Genomic DNA, 19,544 nt, shown 5'->3' on the forward strand with positions numbered 1-19,544 from the left:
GCTCATCATCTTGATGCCATCATCTAACCTGCCAACGCTGCCCTAGATAAACCTTGTAAAAATGACACAGAATGTGGCCACTTGGTCCATTAGACTGATACCAGCTCCATCCAGATCCCATCAGTCCTGCCATCAATCCTTTTCCCTATTTCCTTACTGCCCTGTGCCTCATTCTCTCTCACACGTCCCAACACTCCCCTTTGGTTGGTTTGCTATTGATCTGCATCCACAGGCAACACAGGGCAGCCAGTCAATCCCATGAGTGCATCTGTAGGAAGTGAAAGGAAACTAGAGCACCCATTAGAAATCCATATGACAGCAGAGAGAATACACAAACTCCAAGCAAAGGGCAGATCCCTGTAACCTCTCTGTCTCTCCATAAAAACCTTCTGCAATGGTACCTGTATTAACAAAGCTCTCAAGCTGCATCATGTGGGCTCGACCATGGCCTTATTGACTTACAGAAATATCTCCTAAGGAACCATATGAAACATCATTTCCATATGCATTGCATCATAATATGGCAACTGATCTGCGCATGGCTGCAGGAAACCACACAACCTTGCCGTGGTTGGAGGCTTGCATGCCTTAATGACCTGGAGAGCTATGTTGGTTGGATTCAGGGCTTTACGCTTTGGCTCTTGGTAGGGTCACCCATGTTAAACAGATCAAAGGGTAGAGGCCAGACTAAGAGAGGTGTTCAGCTCAGGCCTAACAAACCCCTGGTAAAACAAAACTGTGAGTGCAATGGTATCCCTGAGTCTCCACTGAGGACTTGCTTCACTGACAGTGGAAACCACGAGGAAGCTACTAACAAGATGAAGGAAGCCCTGAGCACCACCAGAGATGGAGAACCTTCACTGATGCCCTGAACACCAACGGCATGATAAGCAGTTAATAAGAACACAGTCTGGCAGGCAAATCAGCATTCCCTCAGTTTAAACTTTCAGCTGCCCCAGAAAAGCAGTTTATCGTAATCAAAGATCCCTCCAATCTCCGTCACTCTTTCTACTCCTGGCTCCCATCTGGCAGAAGGTACAAAATCAGGAGCACAGGTTCAGGAACAGCTTCAATCCACATGTTATCAGGCTATTGAACGGACCTCCTGGGTCTTTATGCTAAAGATCTCTCAATCCCCCTTTATCGTGGTGCTTGTACTTTATTAGTCAGTTGCATCGCACTCTCTGTAAGTGTAACACAATACTCTGCGTTCTGGTTTCTTTGTTTGTACTTCTGTACAGAACGATCCATCTGGAAGGCACACAAAAGCTTTTCACTGCATCGTGGTGCATGAGACAAGAAACCAATTACCGCTTACACCAGATTCAGGTCAGATTCCTAGCAGTAGAAACAGTTCCGGTGGGTTTAGCAGCTTAGCCACACATGAGGGCTGGGAGCTGGGCTTGGTTGTCAGAAGCTATTTGAGTGCCCGCCATTGGGAGCTAATAGGTAATGGGAGCTTGTCCCCATTAACACCCCCAGCTATAACAATCTTAAGGAATCTTAAGGGGCAAAGGTGGGTTTCTGTCGCCTTAAAACCAGTCGCTTTGAACAGATGGAGCTCGTCAGCCATGGTTGGCAGCTCATCTAGGAGAAGGAAAACTCTGATCTCAAACCTCTTCTGACTTGCGGCTATACCCACTCATGGAGAAGACTTCGGGAGTAAACCCTGAGGGAAAACTCTGAAGCTGGAGTCCCTAAGACAGTCCTATGTTGAGTTCAACAACTGACTGGCAACTCTTGCAAAGCAGCTGGTACCAAATTGTACTGGCCTCTGCTGTTCATCTGGGTTCATCGGATGTATGGAGAGGGGAAGCTTGTTCACCATATCAGGCTTGTGTATCTGGAGCTGCTAGGACGTAATATCCGTGGTCGGACCTGACCAACAGAGCCTCTCTCAGCTCAGATTCACTGATCAAGGGGGCATCCACTTTGTTTCCTTTCGTCTTCTCAGTCTGGAGGTTCTGAGACTAACAGCAGAAATAAAAACTTTACAGTTGCTGGAAATCTTCAGACCAGTTTATCTCAAAATACCGATGATGCAAACAGGTGCAAAAATGCTGGGCTAAAGGTTGATTCGCAGAATGCAAGAAGACCCCTTATCTTTAAGAGGTATGGCTGTACATTCACCACGAATGAGAAGGAGAATTTGGAAAGCAGGATGGACAGGATGGGAGGCAGAAAATGGGACTGGAGATAGGGGAATAAACAGGAACAACTCAGGGAGATGGTGGTGGGAAGGGAGGAAAAGGGACTCGGGAGATCCAGTTTGGACCAAAGAAAGGAAGAAAATAAGCGACTCACCCTCCTTCCCCTCCACTGGTCTCATCTATCACCCTCCAGCTTGTACTCTTCCCCTTCCCCCCACCACCTTGTTCTGGCTTTACCCTCTTCCTTTCCAGTCCTGATGAAAGGTCTCAGCCCAAAACATTGACTGTTTATTTATTTCCATAGATGCTGCTTGACCTGCTGAGTTCCTCCAGCATTTTGTGTGTGTTGCCTTGTACCAGAGTGGGCTTGAAGTGCTGAGAAGTCTTCTCCTGCACCTGTTTTCTATGCTTTTATATTTCAAGCCTGATCTTTCTCGCAAAAATTAGCAAATGGATGATAATATTAAGCCCTTGCACACTGAAGGTGCGGAACATTATAAAAAGTATCACCCTGTGTTTGCACTGAAATGTGGTTTACTAAGGGACTTTCTCAGCTATAGAGGAACACAACCAATGTCACTGACCAAATTTACAACGGACTACGTCATGCCCATCACCCGGGCAGTATTGTGACTGGTGCACAGACGCTGGAGGAATTAAATAGTAAAAGTGAGGAAGTACATAGGTCTGACTGTCCACCATTCTACCTGGCCTGGTAGAGCTCAACGTGACATCTTGAAATTAGCTTGACCCTGAATCTAACTCCCCCCTTCTACCTGCCTGCAACTGTTGGATATTTGCAGCTAGAATCGAACTCGTACTGCACTTGACATTTCCATCTGTCACTGCGATCATCAAAAAACTCTCCCCTGTCCTTGCTTTCTTTTTCTGTGACATCTGTGGCGAAACATTAGTCCTTGCATTAGCAAAGTAAATCATCCAAAGATGCAATGTCCTGAAGGAGACACAATAAAGACAGATTGGAGCTTCCTCAGGAGATTTTATCAACCAATCTGATGTGGACGAAGGAAACTGTGAGAAAAGAACAGCAAATTAAGCTGACCTCGACATGAAAATCATCTCTAAAATAACCACAATTCATAAGCATAACACCTTTGGTAATCTGTAATATAGCTGAAAAATCATTCCTCTTTTTTTATTAATTACAATCTTATTAACATTCTATATTTTGAAGGACGATCAGTATGGCCCTATTAGTTCTATATCTTTCTTCAATAAGAAACCAGTTTCTATACTCTTCTATTGAACTTCTGGGTGTTGACATGCTCAAATAATTTCTTGATTTTCATCCTTTTCCCAATCAAATTCTTCTCCTGTAATCTGATGGAACATGACGTTGAAAGGTCTGTAAAACTTTCGCAGTCTATGGATTACATCAGGATCTATTTTTGGATGAGTTCTCCCCTTGGATTTCCCGAGGCATCTTGGCAGGCTGCTGTCTTCAGGTTTCTTCAGGCACGGAAATCCCTTGGTTTTGTTGAAGTAAAAATGTTTGTCTGTGACAATCCTCTTGAGGCCCAAGAAGTCCTGAACTTTTCCCATCTCTCCAGCCGGGTCAATGATGAGCCTCTCCCCGCTGACGAAATGGATCTGGGAGAGGGGAAAAAACTGGAGCCAGTTCTCCAGGTGTAAGGCATAGATCCCAATGCGGATGGCACTCCAAGAGGCATCGATCAGGCCCAGGGTCCTGTTCTTGAAGGCCAGAACCTCAAAGGTTGGAATCTCAGGTTTCTTGGACAGTGTCTGGGTGTAATCCGAAATGGCTCTGGTCACTGGGTTCCGTACCACCACCACCAGCTTGGTGCCCTTCGCCATGGAGAAGATTCGTTTTGGTGCTTCTCTGGTGACAAAGTAACTGGGTGTTTTCTCCATGGTGAGCTGACCGTCCAGTGTCTTCGGCATCAAACTCCTAAAGGCAAAAAAGAACGGACACTTCAGAACAAATTCTATTAGTTTATCTCCCCATCCACCAGCCACAGACATTAAGAATAGTTCCATAGACTATTATGGCCATTTTTAAAGCACAGCCAATATCACTATATCAGTTACAGGCTTGGCCCTTTATAGGCTCCCTGGCAATAGACCTGGAATAACCCAAATCTCTTTCCTCAAGCTAATTACTAGTACAGTAGCTAAAGCAGTAAATGAATGCATCAGAAACTGAGTGAACCAATCAGAATTGCTCAGGGGGAGTGTCAGTAACCCAGAGGGGTAATACCAGTGCATCCTAACTCTGGGTAGCATTGTCTATAGCAGTTCAGGCAGCACCTACAGAGGGAGGAGTTGAGTTAATACCTCTGAACTGAAACAGTAACACATTTCTCTTTCCACAGACATGATCTAACCATTCCCAGTGTTCTCTGCTTCCAGTAGCTGATTTTCATTTTCTGTGTGCATTGATATTATGTATGTTCCATAGAACCATAGAACACTACAGCACAGTACAGGCCCTTCAGCCCTCCGTGTCGTACCGACCCATATAATCCTTAAAAAAATACTAAACCCACACTACTCCATAACACTCCATTTTTCTTTCATCCACGCACCTGTCCAAGAGGCTCTTAAATACCCCTAATGTTTTAGCCTCCACCACCATCCCTTGCAAGTCATTCCAGGCACTCACAACCCTCTGTGTAAAAAACTTACCCTTGATGTCTCCCCTAGACTTCCCTCTCTTAATTTTGTACATATGCCCTCTGGTGTTTGCTATTGGTGTCCTGGGAAACAGGTACTGACTATCCACCTTATCTATGCCTCTCATAATCTTGTAGACATCTATCAAGTCCCCTCTCATCCTTCTACACTCCAAGAGAAAAGTCCCAGCTCTGCTAACCTTGCTTCATATGACTTGTTCTCCAATCCAGGCAACATCCTGGTAAATCTCCTCTGCACCCTCTCCACAGCTTCGTAGTGAATGAGCTGGTAAAGTACAGAGTTTACAATCAGGAGCAAACAGAACTTAAACTCTTTACTGATAGATAGATAGATAGATACTTTATTCATCCCCATGGGGAAATTCAACTTTTTTCCAATGTCCCATACACTTGTTGTAGCAAAACTAATTACATACAATACTTAACTCAGTAAAAAAAATATGATATGCATCTAAATCACTATCTCAAAAAGCATTAATAATAGCTTTTAAAAAGTTCTTAAGTCCTGGCGGTAGAATTGTAAAGCCTAATGGCATTGGGGAGTATTGACCTCTTCATCCTGTCTGAGGAGCATTGCATCGATAGTAACCTGTCGCTGAAACTGCTTCTCTGTCTCTGGATGGTGCTATGTAGAGGATGTTCAGAGTTTTCCATAATTGACCGTAGCCTACTCAGCGCCCTTCGCTCAGCTACCGATGTTAAACTCTCCAGTACTTTGCCCACGACAGAGCCCGCCTTCCTTACCAGCTTATTAAGACGTGAGGCGTCCCTCTTCTTAATGCTTCCTCCCCAACACGCCACCACAAAGAAGAGGGCGCTCTCCACAACTGACCTATAGAACATCTTCAGCATCTCACTACAGACATTGAATGACGCCAACCTTCTAAGGAAGTACAGTCGACTCTGTGCCTTCCTGCACAAGGCATCTGTGTTGGCAGTCCAGTCTAGCTTCTCGTCTAATTGTACTCCCAGATACTTGTAGGTCTTAACCTGCTCCACACATTCTCCATTAATGATCACTGGCTCCATATGAGGCCTAGATCTCCTAAAGTCCACCACCATCTCCTTGGTCTTGGTGATATTGAGACGCAGGTAGTTTGAGTTGCACCATATTACAAAGTCCTGTATCAGTTTCCTATACTCCTCCTCCTGTCCATTCCTGACACACCCCATTATGGCCGTGTCATCAGCGAACTTCTGCACATGGCAGGACTCCGAGTTATATTGGAAGTCTGATGTGTACAGGGTGAACAGGACCGGAGAGAGTACGGTTCCCTGCGGCGCTCCTGTGCTGCTGACCACCGTGTCAGACCTACAGTCTCCCAACCGCACATACTGAGGTCTATCTGTCAAGTAGTCCACTATCCAATCCACCATGTGAGAGTCTACTCCCATCTCCGTTAGTTTTGCAATCGTATTGCAAATGAGACCCTTTGCCGACCAGCACACTGCAGCATCCAATCCCAAATTATTTTTACTTATTAGGTGCAATAAATTCTTCTTGTTGAAAGATTAAGTGTAAGCTTGTGATGGAGGAGGCTGTAGGACTAGGGAGGGCGGCAGGGAAACAAGCAGCAAAAGAATAGTGGCACAAGCAGAAAGTTACGACTGGCCATGACGGCCCTCCTCCTGCGCTATAAGCTGCTACTGCTCAGCAGAGGGTCAGGTGCAGAGTATGTGACAGATGGAAACAGACAGAGCATGACAGAAAGTGTGATTCTGTGATGGACCTTTGCAGTGAAAACAATAACATCGTATGTTTACAACGCTCCGCAATGTTTTTATTCAATTTGTGTTGATTGCCATTTAGAGGATGTATGAGAGCTGGGTCTCCAGCAATGCATCATGTATTTTAAAATATCTATATTTAGTAGACTACTAAACTAATTTCTCAAGGTACTTTTACACAGCTTAATTAGCTCCAGCAAATTTTTTTTTACAAGGATAAGCAATTTCTTTATCTCTTTTTGAACAGAATCAATAATTCATCTCCTCTGTGGGCTTCTAACAATTTATACAACTCTCCAGGCAGGGTGGGTTTGCTGGAGAGCCGGCCTGCATTTAGCTTGGAAGTGAGGTGGATACGCTAAGTGCAGGATTGCCACCTCTGGAGGTGGCGCCCCATGACCTCGTTTGTTGTAGCACATTAGACAATCCTGTGAGTGGGTGAAATCATCGTCGTGTTTCTTACAGGATGCCCTTAGGGTTTGGATAATATCAGTCAGCCCAGATTCATTTCCCACGGCGATGAAGAGTCTTCGAAATCTAGCATGTGTTCAAATCTAGCAAGATGTCCGTTTGCATTGGTTAAAACCATAAGACCATGAGACATTGGACCAGAATTAAGCTATTCAGCCCATCAAGATTACACCATTCAACCAAGGATGATTTATTTCCCCTCATTATCTTGCTTTCTCCCCATAACCTTTGACACCATTACTAAACAAGAACTTATCAACATCCCCTTTTTATGTATCCAATGACTTAGCTTCACAGCCATGAATGGCAATGGATTCCATACATTCACAGCCCTCTGGCAAGAGATGTTGCTCTTTATCGCTGTTTTAAAGGGATTCCCTTGTATTCCTGAGGTTGTGCTCTCCGGTTGCAGACTCTCCCACTATTTGAAACATTCCCCCCACATCCACACTATCCAGGCCTTTCAATATTCAGTTGGTTTCAATGAGACTTTCCCCCTCATTTCTCATTCTTCTAAACTCCGGTATAGGCCCAGAGCCATCATACGATAACCATTACGTTGCTCATACTTTAACCCTTTAATTCCCAGTATCATTCTCATAAACCTCCTCTGGACGCTCTCCAAAGCCAGCATATCTGTTCTTAGATACAGGGCCCAAAACTGCTCATAATATTCCAAATGCGGTCAAATCAAGCCTTATAAAGTCTCACCATTAAATCCTTGCTTTTATATTCTAGCCCTTTGGAAATTAATGTTAATTTTGCATTTACCTTCCTAACTATCAACTCAACGCAATGAACTGTATACTAGAACACCAAAGACCCTTTGCAGCTCCAATTTCTGAATTCACGTCCTGTTTAGAAAATAGTCTATGCCCTTATTCCTTCTGCCAAAGTGCATGACCGTACACTTCCCTACACCGTGTTTCATCTGCTACTTCTCTGCCCATTCTCCTAATCTGTTCAAGTCATTCTGCAGATTCCATGTTTCCTCAACACTACCTATCTTTATATCATCTGCGAACTCGACCGTAAAGCCATCAATTCCATCATCCAAATCCAAATCTCAGGGTTGCATACTGCATACCTTCTTTGATAATAAATATGCTTTGAATCTTGGAATCAACATAAAATGTGGAAAGCAGCAGGCCCGGCAATAACCTTTGCAAAACACCACTGATCACTGACAGCCAACCAGAAAAGACGCCCTTTATTCCTACTCTTTGCTTTCTGTCAGGCAGCCAAATTTCTGTCTTCTAGTACCTTTCCTGTAATCCCATAGGCTCTTATCTTCTTAAGCATCCTCGTGTGAGGCACCCTGTCAAAGACCTTCTGAAAATCCAAATAAACAACATCCACTGACTCTCTTAAATGAAAATGAATGCAAATAAAATTCATCTGCTTCACTTGTCCCAATATAAATGGTGATGCATTGGGAATTGCATTCAAAGACAGACCCTGATGGGAATTATATACATGCCTCCAAATAGTAGACGGGATGTGAGATAGAAGTTACAAAGAGAGATAGAAAAGGCATGTAAAAAGGGGATATGTTACGGTAGTCATGGGGATTTCAATATGCGAGATAACTGGGAAAATCAGGTTGGTGTTGGATCCCAAGAGATGGAATTTATAGAATGACTATGAGATGGCTTTTTGGAGCAACTTGCGGTTGAGCCCATTAGGGGAAAGACAATTCGGGATTGGGTGTTGTGTAATGAACCAGATTTGAAAGGGGAGCCTAAAGTAAAGGGATCCTTAGGAAGCAGTGACCATAATATGATAAAGTTCACTCTGTAGTTTGAGAGGAAAAAGATAAAGTCAGTATTGTAGTGGAGTAAAGGGATTTACAGAGGCATGAGAGTGGAGCTGGCCAGCTGATTGGAAGGGTCATTAGTAGGGATGACGTCAGAGCACCAATGGCAGGAGTTTCTGGGAGCAATTTGGAAGGTGCAGGGTAAATACATCCCAACAATGAAGAAGTACTCTAAAGGGAGCAAAGGGAAGTCAAGGGAAGGAAAAGTGAGGGCATATAATATAGCAAAAAATTAGTGGGAAGTTAGAGGATTGGAAGCTTTTAAGAACCATCGGAAGGCAACTAAAAAAAGACATAGGAAGAGAATAGATGAAATTTAAAGGTAAGCTAGCCAAAATATCAGCAAAGTTACCAAAAGCCTTTTCAGATATATAAAGAGCAAAGGAGAGACAAGAGTGGAATGTTCATCCACTGGAAAGTGACGCTGGAGAGGTAGTAATGGGGAACGTAGAAATCGCGGACAAATTTAATAGGCATTTTGCAATGGTCTTCACTATGGAAGAGACGAGCAGTATGCCAGAAATTCAGAAGTGTTGGGGGGTAGAAGTGAGAGCAGTTGCTATTACAAAGCAGATGATACTTGGGAAGCTGAAAGGTCTGAAGGTAGATAAGTCGCCTGGACCAAATGGACAACTCCTCAAGTTCTGAGGGAAATGGGTAGCTGATGAGATTGTGGAGGGATTATTAATGATCTTTTAAGGATCACTAGATTCTGGAATGGTTGCAGAGGACTGGAAAATTGCAATTGTCACTCCATTCTTTAAGAAGAGAGGGAAGCAGAAGAAAGGAAATGATAGCCCAGTTAGCCTGATTTCAGTGGTTAGGAAGATGATGAAGTTCATTTTTAGGATGCTTGGAGGCACATATAAGACAAAGTCAGCATGGTTTCCTTAAGGGAAATACTTGCCTGACAAATCTATTGGAATTCTTTGAGGAAAGAGAATAGACAATGGAGAGATAGTGGATGTTATTTACTTGGATTTTCAGAAGATGCAAAACATGAAGATGCTTAACAAGATAAGGACCCATGGTATTACAGGAAAGGTACTAGAGTGTATAGAAGATTGTCTGACTGCAAAGTGACAAAGAGTAGGAATAAAGGGAGCCTTTCCTGGTTGGCTGCCAGTGGCTAGTGGTATTCCGCCTGGGTCTGTGTTGGGATGGCTTCATTTCATGTTATATGTCAGTTGTTTAAATGATGAAATTGATGGCTTTGTGCTCAAATTTATGGACATATGAAGACCGGTGGAGGGACAGGTAGTGTTGAAACAGAGAGTCTGCAGAAGGAAATAGACAGACTGGGAGAATAGGCAACAAAGTGGCAAATGGAATATAGTGTAGGGAAGTGTATGGCTACGCATTTTGGTAGAAGAATAAAGGTGTAGACTATTTTCTAAATGGGGAGAAAGTTCAAAAATCAGAGGTGCAAAGGGACTTGCACGTCATTTTACAGGGTTTCCTAAAGGTTAACTTGTAGAATGAGTTGGTGGTAAGAAGGGCAAATGCAATGTTAGCATTTCAGTTGGCTAGAACACGATAGCAAGGATACAATGGTGAGGCTTGATAAGGCATTGGTCAGTCTGCACGGAGTATTGTGAGAAGCTTTGGGACCCTTATTGAAGACAAGATGTATTGGCATTAGAGAAGGTCTGGAGGACATTGACGAGAATGATTCAGGGAATGAAAGGGTTAAAGTATGAGATGTGTTTAATGCCCCGGGGCCAGTAATCACTGGAGTTTATAAGAATAAGGGGAAGATCTTAGAAAGGCCTAAATAGGGTGGATGTGGAGGATGTTTCCAATAGTGTGTGAGTCTAGGACTAGAGGACACAGCCTCAGAATATAGGGACATCCATTCAGGAGAGAGACAAGCAGGAATTATTTCTCTGGCCAACGGGTAGTGAAACTGTGGAATTCACTGCCACGGGTGGCTGTGGAGGACATGTCAATGGGTATACTTAAAGCAGAGGTTGATAGGTTTTTGATTAGTCACGGTGTCAAAGGTTACGGGGTGAAGGCTGGGTTTCAGAGGGGGAATAAATCAATCATGATAGCATGGCAGAGCAGACTTGATGGGCTGAATGGCCTAATTCTGCTCCTGTGTCTTAAGGTCTTATGGATCTGTGTGATTCTGAAGCTGTGTGTTTGTTTGTGTTGCATGAAAACAAAAAATGTCTAATTGTTGCAGTGCATCTGTGCATGACGTGATCCTACTGTTTCTGTGCATGATGTGTTCCTACTGTATCTGTACATGACGTGTTCCTACTGTATCTGTGTATGACGTGTTACTACTGTATCTGTGCAGGATGTGTTCCTACTGTATCTGTGCACGATGTGTTCCTACTCGATCTGTGTATGACGTGCTCCTACTATATCTCTGCAGGATGAGTTCCTACCGTATCTGTGCACGATGTGTTCCTACTGTATCTGTGTATGACGTGAACCTACTGTATCTCTGCAGGATGTGTTCCTACTGTATCTGTGCAGGATGTGTTCCTACTGTATCTGTGCATGATGTGTTCCTACTGTATCTGTGTTTGACATGTTCCTACTGTATATGGCAGGATGTGTTCCTACTGTATCTGTGGACGATGTGTTCCTACTGTACCTGTGCATGAAGTGTTCCTACTGCATCTCTGCACGATTTGTTCCTACCGTATCTGTCCATGATGTGTAACTACTGTATCTGTGCAGAAAGTGTTCCTACTGTATCTGTGCACAATGTGTTCCTACTGTATCTGTGCACGATACGTTCCTACTGTATCTGTGCACAATGTGTTCCTACTGTATCTGTACATGACGTGTTCCTACTGTATCTGAGCACGGTTTGTTCCTACTGTATTTGTACATAATGTGTTCCTACTGTATCTGTGCACGATGTGTTCCTAGTGTATCTGTGCATGACGTGTTCCTACTGTATCTGTGCACGATGTGTTCCTACTGTATCTGTGTATGATGTGTTCCTACTGTATCTGTGCAGAATGTGTTCCTACTGTATCTGTGCACGACGTGTTCCTACTGTATCGGAGCACGAAGTGTTACTACTGTATCTGAGGACTACGTGTTCCTACTGTATCTGTGCATGATGTGTTCCTACTGTATCTGTGTATGATGTGTTCCTACTGTATCTGTGCATGATGTGTTCCTACTGTATCTGTGTATGATGTGTTCCTACTGTATCTGTGCACGACATGTTCCTACTGTATCTGTGCACGATTTGTTCCTACTGTATCTGTGCACGACATGTTCCTACTGTATCTGAGCATGACGTGTTCCTAAGGTATCTGTGCACGATTTGTTCCTAAAGTATCTGTGCACGACGCGTTCCTACTGTATCTGTGCACAATGTGTTCCTACTGTATCTGTACATGACGTGTTCCTACTGTATCTGAGCACGGTTTGTTCCTACTGTATTTGTACATAATGTGTTCCTACTGTATCTGTGCACGATGTGTTCCTAGTGTATCTGTGCATGACGTGTTCCTACTGTATCTGTGCACGATGTGTTCCTAGTGTATCTGTGCATGACGTGTTCCTACTGTATCTGTGGACTAGGTGTTCCTACTGTATCTGTGCATGACGTGTTCCTACTGTATCTGTACATGATGTGTTCCTACTGTATCTGTGTATGATGTGTTCCTACTGTATCTGTGCAGAATGTGTTCCTACTGTATCTGTGCACGACGTGTTCCTACTGTATCTGTACATGATGTGTTCCTACTGTATCTGTGCATAACGTGTTCCTACTGTATCTGTACATGACGTGTTCCTACTGTATCTGAGCACGGTTTGTTCCTACTGTATCTGTACATGATGTGTTCCTACTGTATCTGTGCATGACGTGTTCCTACTGTATCTGTGCATAATTTGTTACTACTGTATCTGTGCACGAGGTGTTTCTACTGTATCTGTGCACGATTTGTACCTACTGTATCTGTGCACGATGTGTTCCTACTGTATCTGAGCATGACGTGTTCCTAAGGTATCTGTGTACGATTTGTTCCTACTGTATCTGTGCACGACATGTTCCTACTGTATCTGAGCATGACGTGTTCCTAAGGTATCTGTGCACGATTTGTTCCTACTGTATCTGTGCACGACGCGATCCTACTGTATCTGTGCACAATGTGTTCCTACTGTATCTGTACATGACGTGTTCCTACTGTATCTGAGCACGGTTTGTTCCTACTGTATTTGTACATAATGTGTTCCTACTGTATCTGTGCACGATGTGTTCCTAGAGTATCTGTGCATGACGTGTTCCTACTGTATCTGTGCACGATGTGTTCCTACTGTATCAGTGCAGAATGTGTTCCTACTGTATCTGTGCACGACGTGTTCCTACTGTATCGGAGCACGAAGTGTTACTACTGTATCTGTGGACTACGTGTTCCTACTGTATCTGTGCATGACGTGTTCCTACTGTATCTGTACATGATGTGTTCCTACTGTATCTGTGTATGATGTGTTCCTACTGTATCTGTGCAGAATGTGTTCCTACTGTATCTGTGCACGACGTGTTCCTACTGTATCTGTACATGATGTGTTCCTACTGTATCTGTGCATGACGTGTTCCTACTGTATCTGTACATGACGTGTTCCTACTGTATCTGAGCACGGTTTGTTCCTACTGTATCTGTACATGATGTGTTCATACTGTATCTGTGCACGATGTGTTCCTACTGTATCTGTGCATGACGTGTTCCTACTGTATCTGTGCACGATTTGTTCCTACTGTATCTGTGCACGAGGTGTTTCTACTGTATCTGTGCATGACGTGTTCCTACTGTATCTGTGCACGATGTGCTCCTACTGCATCTGTGCACGACGTGTTCCTACTGTATCTGTGCACGATGTGTTCCTACTTTATCTGTACATGACGTGTTCCCTACTGTATCTGTGCACAATTTGTTCTTACTGTATCTGAAAATGTTGTGTTCCTACTGTATCTGTGCACGACGTGTTCCTACTGTATCTGTGCATGACGTGTTCCTACTGTATCTGTACACGATTTGTTCCTACTGTATCTGTGCACGAGGTGTTTCTACTGTATCTGTGCACGATTTGTACCTACTGTATCTGTGCACGAGGTGTTTCTACTGTATCTGTGCACGATTTGTACCTACTGTATCTGTGCACGACGTGTTCCTACTGTAGCTGTGCACGATGTGTTCCTACTTTATCTGTACATGACGTGTTCCCTACTGTATCTGTGCACGATTTGTTCCTACTGTATCTGTACATGATGTGTTCCTACTGTATCTGTGCAGCATGTGTTCCTACTGTATCTGAGTATGACGTGCTCCTACTGTATCTGTGCACGATATGTTCCTACTGTATCTGTGTATGATGTGTTCCTACTGTATCTGTGCATGATGTGTTCCTACTGTATCTGTGTATGATGTGTTCCTACTGTATCTGTGCACGACATGTTCCTACTGTATCTGTGCACGATTTGTTCCTACTGTATCTGTGCAGCGATATGTTCCTACTGTATCTGAGCATGACGTGTTCCTAAGGTATCTGTGCACGATTTGTTCCTACTGTATCTGTGGACGACGCGTTCCTACTGTATCTGTGCATGACGTGTTCCTACTGTATCTGTACATGACGTGTTCCTACTGTATCTGAGCACGGTTTGTTCCTACTGTATTTGTACATAATGTGTTCCTACTGTATCTGTGCACGATGTGTTCCTAGTGCATCTGTGCATGACGTGTTCCTACTGTATCTGTGCACGATGTGTTCCTACTGTATCTGTGTATGATGTGTTCCTACTGTATCTGTGCAGAATGTGTTCCTACTGTATCTGTGCACGACGTGTTCCTACTGTATCGGAGCACGAAGTGTTACTACTGTATCTGTGGACTACGTGTTCCTACTGTATCTGTGCATGACGTGTTCCTACTGTATCTGTACATGATGTGTTCCTACTGTATCTGTGTATGATGTGTTCCTACTGTATCTGTGCAGAATGTCTTCCTACTGTATCTGTGCACGACGTGTTCCTACTGTATCTGTACATGATGTGTTCCTACTGTATCTGTGCATTGCGTGTTCCTACTGTATCTGTACATGACGTGTTCCTACTGTATCTGAGCACGGTTTGTTCCTACTGTATCTGTACATGATGTGTTCCTACTGTATCTGTGCACGATGTGTTCCTACTGTATCTGTGCACGATGTGTTCCTACTGTATCTGTGCATGACGTGTTCCTACTGTATCTGTGCACGATTTGTTCCTACTGTATCTGTGCACGAGGTGTTTCTACTGTATCTGTGCACGATTTGTACCTACAATATCTGTGCACGATGTGTTCCTTCTGTATCTGTGCACGACGTGTTCCTACTGTATCTGTGCACGATGTGTTCCTACTTTATCTGTACATGACGTGTTCCCTACTGTATCTGTGCACGATTTGTTCTTACTGTATCTGTACATGATGTGTTCCTACTGTATCTGTGCAGAATGTGTTCCTACTGTATCTGAGTATGACGTGTTCCTACTGTATCTGTGCACGATGTGTTCCTACTGTATCTGTGCATGACGTGTTCCTACTGTATCTGTACATGATGTGTTCCTACTGTATCTGAGCACGGTTTGTTCCTACTGTATCTGTACATGATGTGTTCCTACTGAATCTGTGCACGATGTGTTCCTACTGTATCTGTGCACGACGTGTTCCTACTGTATCTGTGCATGACGTGTTCCTACTGTATCTGTACACGATTTGTTCCTACTGTATCTGTGCACGAGGTGTTTCTACTGTATCTGTGCACGATTTGTACCTACTGTATCTGTGCACGACGTGTTCCTAATGTATCTGAGCATGATGTGTTCCTACTTTATCTGTACATGACGTGTTCCCTACTGTATCTGTGCACGATTTGTTCCTACTGTATCTGTACATGATGTGTTCCTACTGTATCTGTGCAGCATGTGTTCCTACTGTATCTGAGTATGACGTGTTCCTACTGTATCTGTGCACGATTTGTACCTACTGTATCTGTGCACGACGTGTTCCTACTGTATCTGTGCAGAATGTGTTCCTACTGTATCTGTGCACGACGTGTTCCTACTGTATCTGTACATGATGTGTTCCTACTGTATCTGTGCATGACGTGTTCCTACTGTATCTGTACATGACGTGTTCCTACTGTATCTGAGCACGGTTTGTTCCTACTGTATCTGTACATGATGTGTTCATACTGTATCTGTGCACGATGTGTTCCTACTGTATCTGTGCATGACGTGTTCCTACTGTATCTGTGCACGATTTGTTCCTACTGTATCTGTGCACGAGGTGTTTCTACTGTATCTGTGCATGACGTGTTCCTACTGTATCTGTGCACGATGTGTTCCTACTGCATCTGTGCACGACGTGTTCCTACTGTATCTGTGCACGATGTGTTCCTACTTTATCTGTACATGACGTGTTCCCTACTGTATCTGTGCACAATTTGTTCTTACTGTATCTGAAAATGTTGTGTTCCTACTGTATCTGTGCACGACGTGTTCCTACTGTATCTGTGCATGACGTGTTCCTACTGTATCTGTACACGATTTGTTCCTACTGTATCTGTGCACGAGGTGTTTCTACTGTATCTGTGCACGATTTGTACCTACTGTATCTGTGCACGACGTGTTCCTACTGTATCTGTGGACGACGCGTTCCTACTGTATCTGTGCATGACGTGTTCCTACTGTATCTGTACATGACGTGTTCCTACTGTATCTGAGCACGGTTTGTTCCTACTGTATTTGTACATAATGTGTTCCTACTGTATCTGTGCACGATGTGTTCCTAGTGTATCTGTGCATGACGTGTTCCTACTGTATCTGTGCACGATGTGTTCCTACTGTATCTGTGTATGATGTGTTCCTACTGTATCTGTGCAGAATGTGTTCCTACTGTATCTGTGCACGACGTGTTCCTACTGTATCGGAGCACGAAGTGTTACTACTGTATCTGTGGACTACGTGTTCCTACTGTATCTGTGCATGACGTGTTCCTACTGTATCTGTACATGATGTGTTCCTACTGTATCTGTGTATGATGTGTTCCTACTGTATCTGTGCAGAATGTCTTCCTACTGTATCTGTGCACGACGTGTTCCTACTGTATCTGTACATGATGTGTTCCTACTGTATCTGTGCATTGCGTGTTCCTACTGTATCTGTACATGACGTGTTCCTACTGTATCTGAGCACGGTTTGTTCCTACTGTATCTGTACATGATGTGTTCCTACTGTATCTGTGCACGATGTGTTCCTACTGTATCTGTGCACGATGTGTTCCTACTGTATCTGTGCATGACGTGTTCCTACTGTATCTGTGCACGATTTGTTCCTACTGTATCTGTGCACGAGGTGTTTCTACTGTATCTGTGCACGATTTGTACCTACAATATCTGTGCACGATGTGTTCCTTCTGTATCTGTGCACGACGTGTTCCTACTGTATCTGTGCACGATGTGTTCCTACTTTATCTGTACATGACGTGTTCCCTACTGTATCTGTGCACGATTTGTTCTTACTGTATCTGTACATGATGTGTTCCTACTGTATCTGTGCAGAATGTGTTCCTACTGTATCTGAGTATGACGTGTTCCTACTGTATCTGTGCACGATGTGTTCCTACTGTATCTGTGCATGACGTGTTCCTACTGTATCTGTACATGATGTGTTCCTACTGTATCTGAGCACGGTTTGTTCCTACTGTATCTGTACATGATGTGTTCCTACTGAATCTGTGCACGATGTGTTCCTACTGTATCTGTGCACGACGTGTTCCTACTGTATCTGTGCATGACGTGTTCCTACTGTATCTGTACACGATTTGTTCCTACTGTATCTGTGCACGAGGTGTTTCTACTGTATCTGTGCACGATTTGTACCTACTGTATCTGTGCACGACGTGTTCCTAATGTATCTGAGCATGATGTGTTCCTACTTTATCTGTACATGACGTGTTCCCTACTGTATCTGTGCACGATTTGTTCCTACTGTATCTGTACATGATGTGTTCCTACTGTATCTGTGCAGCATGTGTTCCTACTGTATCTGAGTATGACGTGTTCCTACTGTATCTGTGCACGATTTGTACCTACTGTATCTGTGCACGACGTGTTCCTACTGTATCTGTGCAGAATGTGTTCCTACTGTATCTGTGCACGACGTGTTCCTACTGTATCTGTACATGATGTGTTCCTACTGTATCTGTGCATGACGTGTTCCTACTGTATCTGTACATGACGTGTTCCTACTGTATCTGAGCACGGTTTGTTCCTACTGTATCTGTACATGATGTGTTCATACTGTATCTGTGCACGATGTGTTCCTACTGTATCTGTGCATGACGTGTTCCTACTGTATCTGTGCACGATTTGTTCCTACTGTATCTGTGCACGAGGTGTTTCTACTGTATCTGTGCATGACGTGTTCCTACTGTATCTGTGCACGATGTGTTCCTACTGCATCTGTGCACGACGTGTTCCTACTGTATCTGTGCACGATGTGTTCCTACTTTATCTGTACATGACGTGTTCCCTACTGTATCTGTGCACAATTTGTTCTTACTGTATCTGAAAATGTTGTGTTCCTACTGTATCTGTGCACGACGTGTTCCTACTGTATCTGTGCATGACGTGTTCCTACTGTATCTGTACACGATTTGTTCCTACTGTATCTGTGCACGAGGTGTTTCTACTGTATCTGTGCACGATTTGTACCTACTGTATCTGTGCACGACGTGTTCCTACTGTAGCTGTGCACGATGTGTTCCTACTTTATCTGTACATGACGTGTTCCCTACTGTATCTGTGCACGATTTGTTCCTACTGTATCTGTACATGATGTGTTCCTACTGTATCTGTGCAGCATGTGTTCCTACTGTATCTGAGTATGACGTGCTCCTACTGTATCTGTGCACGATATGTTCCTACTGTATCTGTGTATGATGTGTTCCTACTGTATCTGTGCATGATGTGTTCCTACTGTATCTGTGTATGATGTGTTCCTACTGTATCTGTGCACGACATGTTCCTACTGTATCTGTGCACGATTTGTTCCTACTGTATCTGTGCAGCGATGTTCCTACTGTATCTGAGCATGACGTGTTCCTAAGGTATCTGTGCACGATTTGTTCCTACTGTATCTGTGGACGACGCGTTCCTACTGTATCTGTGCATGACGTGTTCCTACTGTATCTGTACATGACGTGTTCCTACTGTATCTGAGCACGGTTTGTTCCTACTGTATTTGTACATAATGTGTTCCTACTGTATCTGTGCACGATGTGTTCCTAGTGTATCTGTGCATGACGTGTTCCTACTGTATCTGTGCACGATGTGTTCCTACTGTATCTGTGTATGATGTGTTCCTACTGTATCTGTGCAGAATGTGTTCCTACTGTATCTGTGCACGACGTGTTCCTACTGTATCGGAGCACGAAGTGTTACTACTGTATCTGTGGACTACGTGTTCCTACTGTATCTGTGCATGACGTGTTCCTACTGTATCTGTACATGATGTGTTCCTACTGTATCTGTGTATGATGTGTTCCTACTGTATCTGTGCAGAATGTCTTCCTACTGTATCTGTGCACGACGTGTTCCTACTGTATCTGTACATGATGTGTTCCTACTGTATCTGTGCATTGCGTGTTCCTACTGTATCTGTACATGACGTGTTCCTACTGTATC

General features: G+C 43.7%; 1 protein-coding gene across 1 annotated transcript in view; it reads right to left on the bottom strand.

Moving 5' to 3' along the window:
* Nucleotides 1-3,157: 3,157 nt before the first annotated feature.
* Nucleotides 3,158-19,544, bottom strand: part of hs3st4 (heparan sulfate (glucosamine) 3-O-sulfotransferase 4) — a 248,189-nt gene continuing 231,802 nt past the window's right edge. The window contains exon 2 of the mRNA XM_073060892.1: nucleotides 3,158-4,080. Coding sequence (XP_072916993.1) covers nucleotides 3,438-4,080 — 643 coding nt within the window. The 3' untranslated portion in view covers nucleotides 3,158-3,437. The remainder of the gene's footprint in view (nucleotides 4,081-19,544) is intronic.

This window comes from Hemitrygon akajei, chromosome 11 (assembly GCF_048418815.1).
Source record: "Hemitrygon akajei chromosome 11, sHemAka1.3, whole genome shotgun sequence".
Classification (NCBI taxonomy): Eukaryota; Metazoa; Chordata; class Chondrichthyes; order Myliobatiformes; family Dasyatidae; genus Hemitrygon; species Hemitrygon akajei.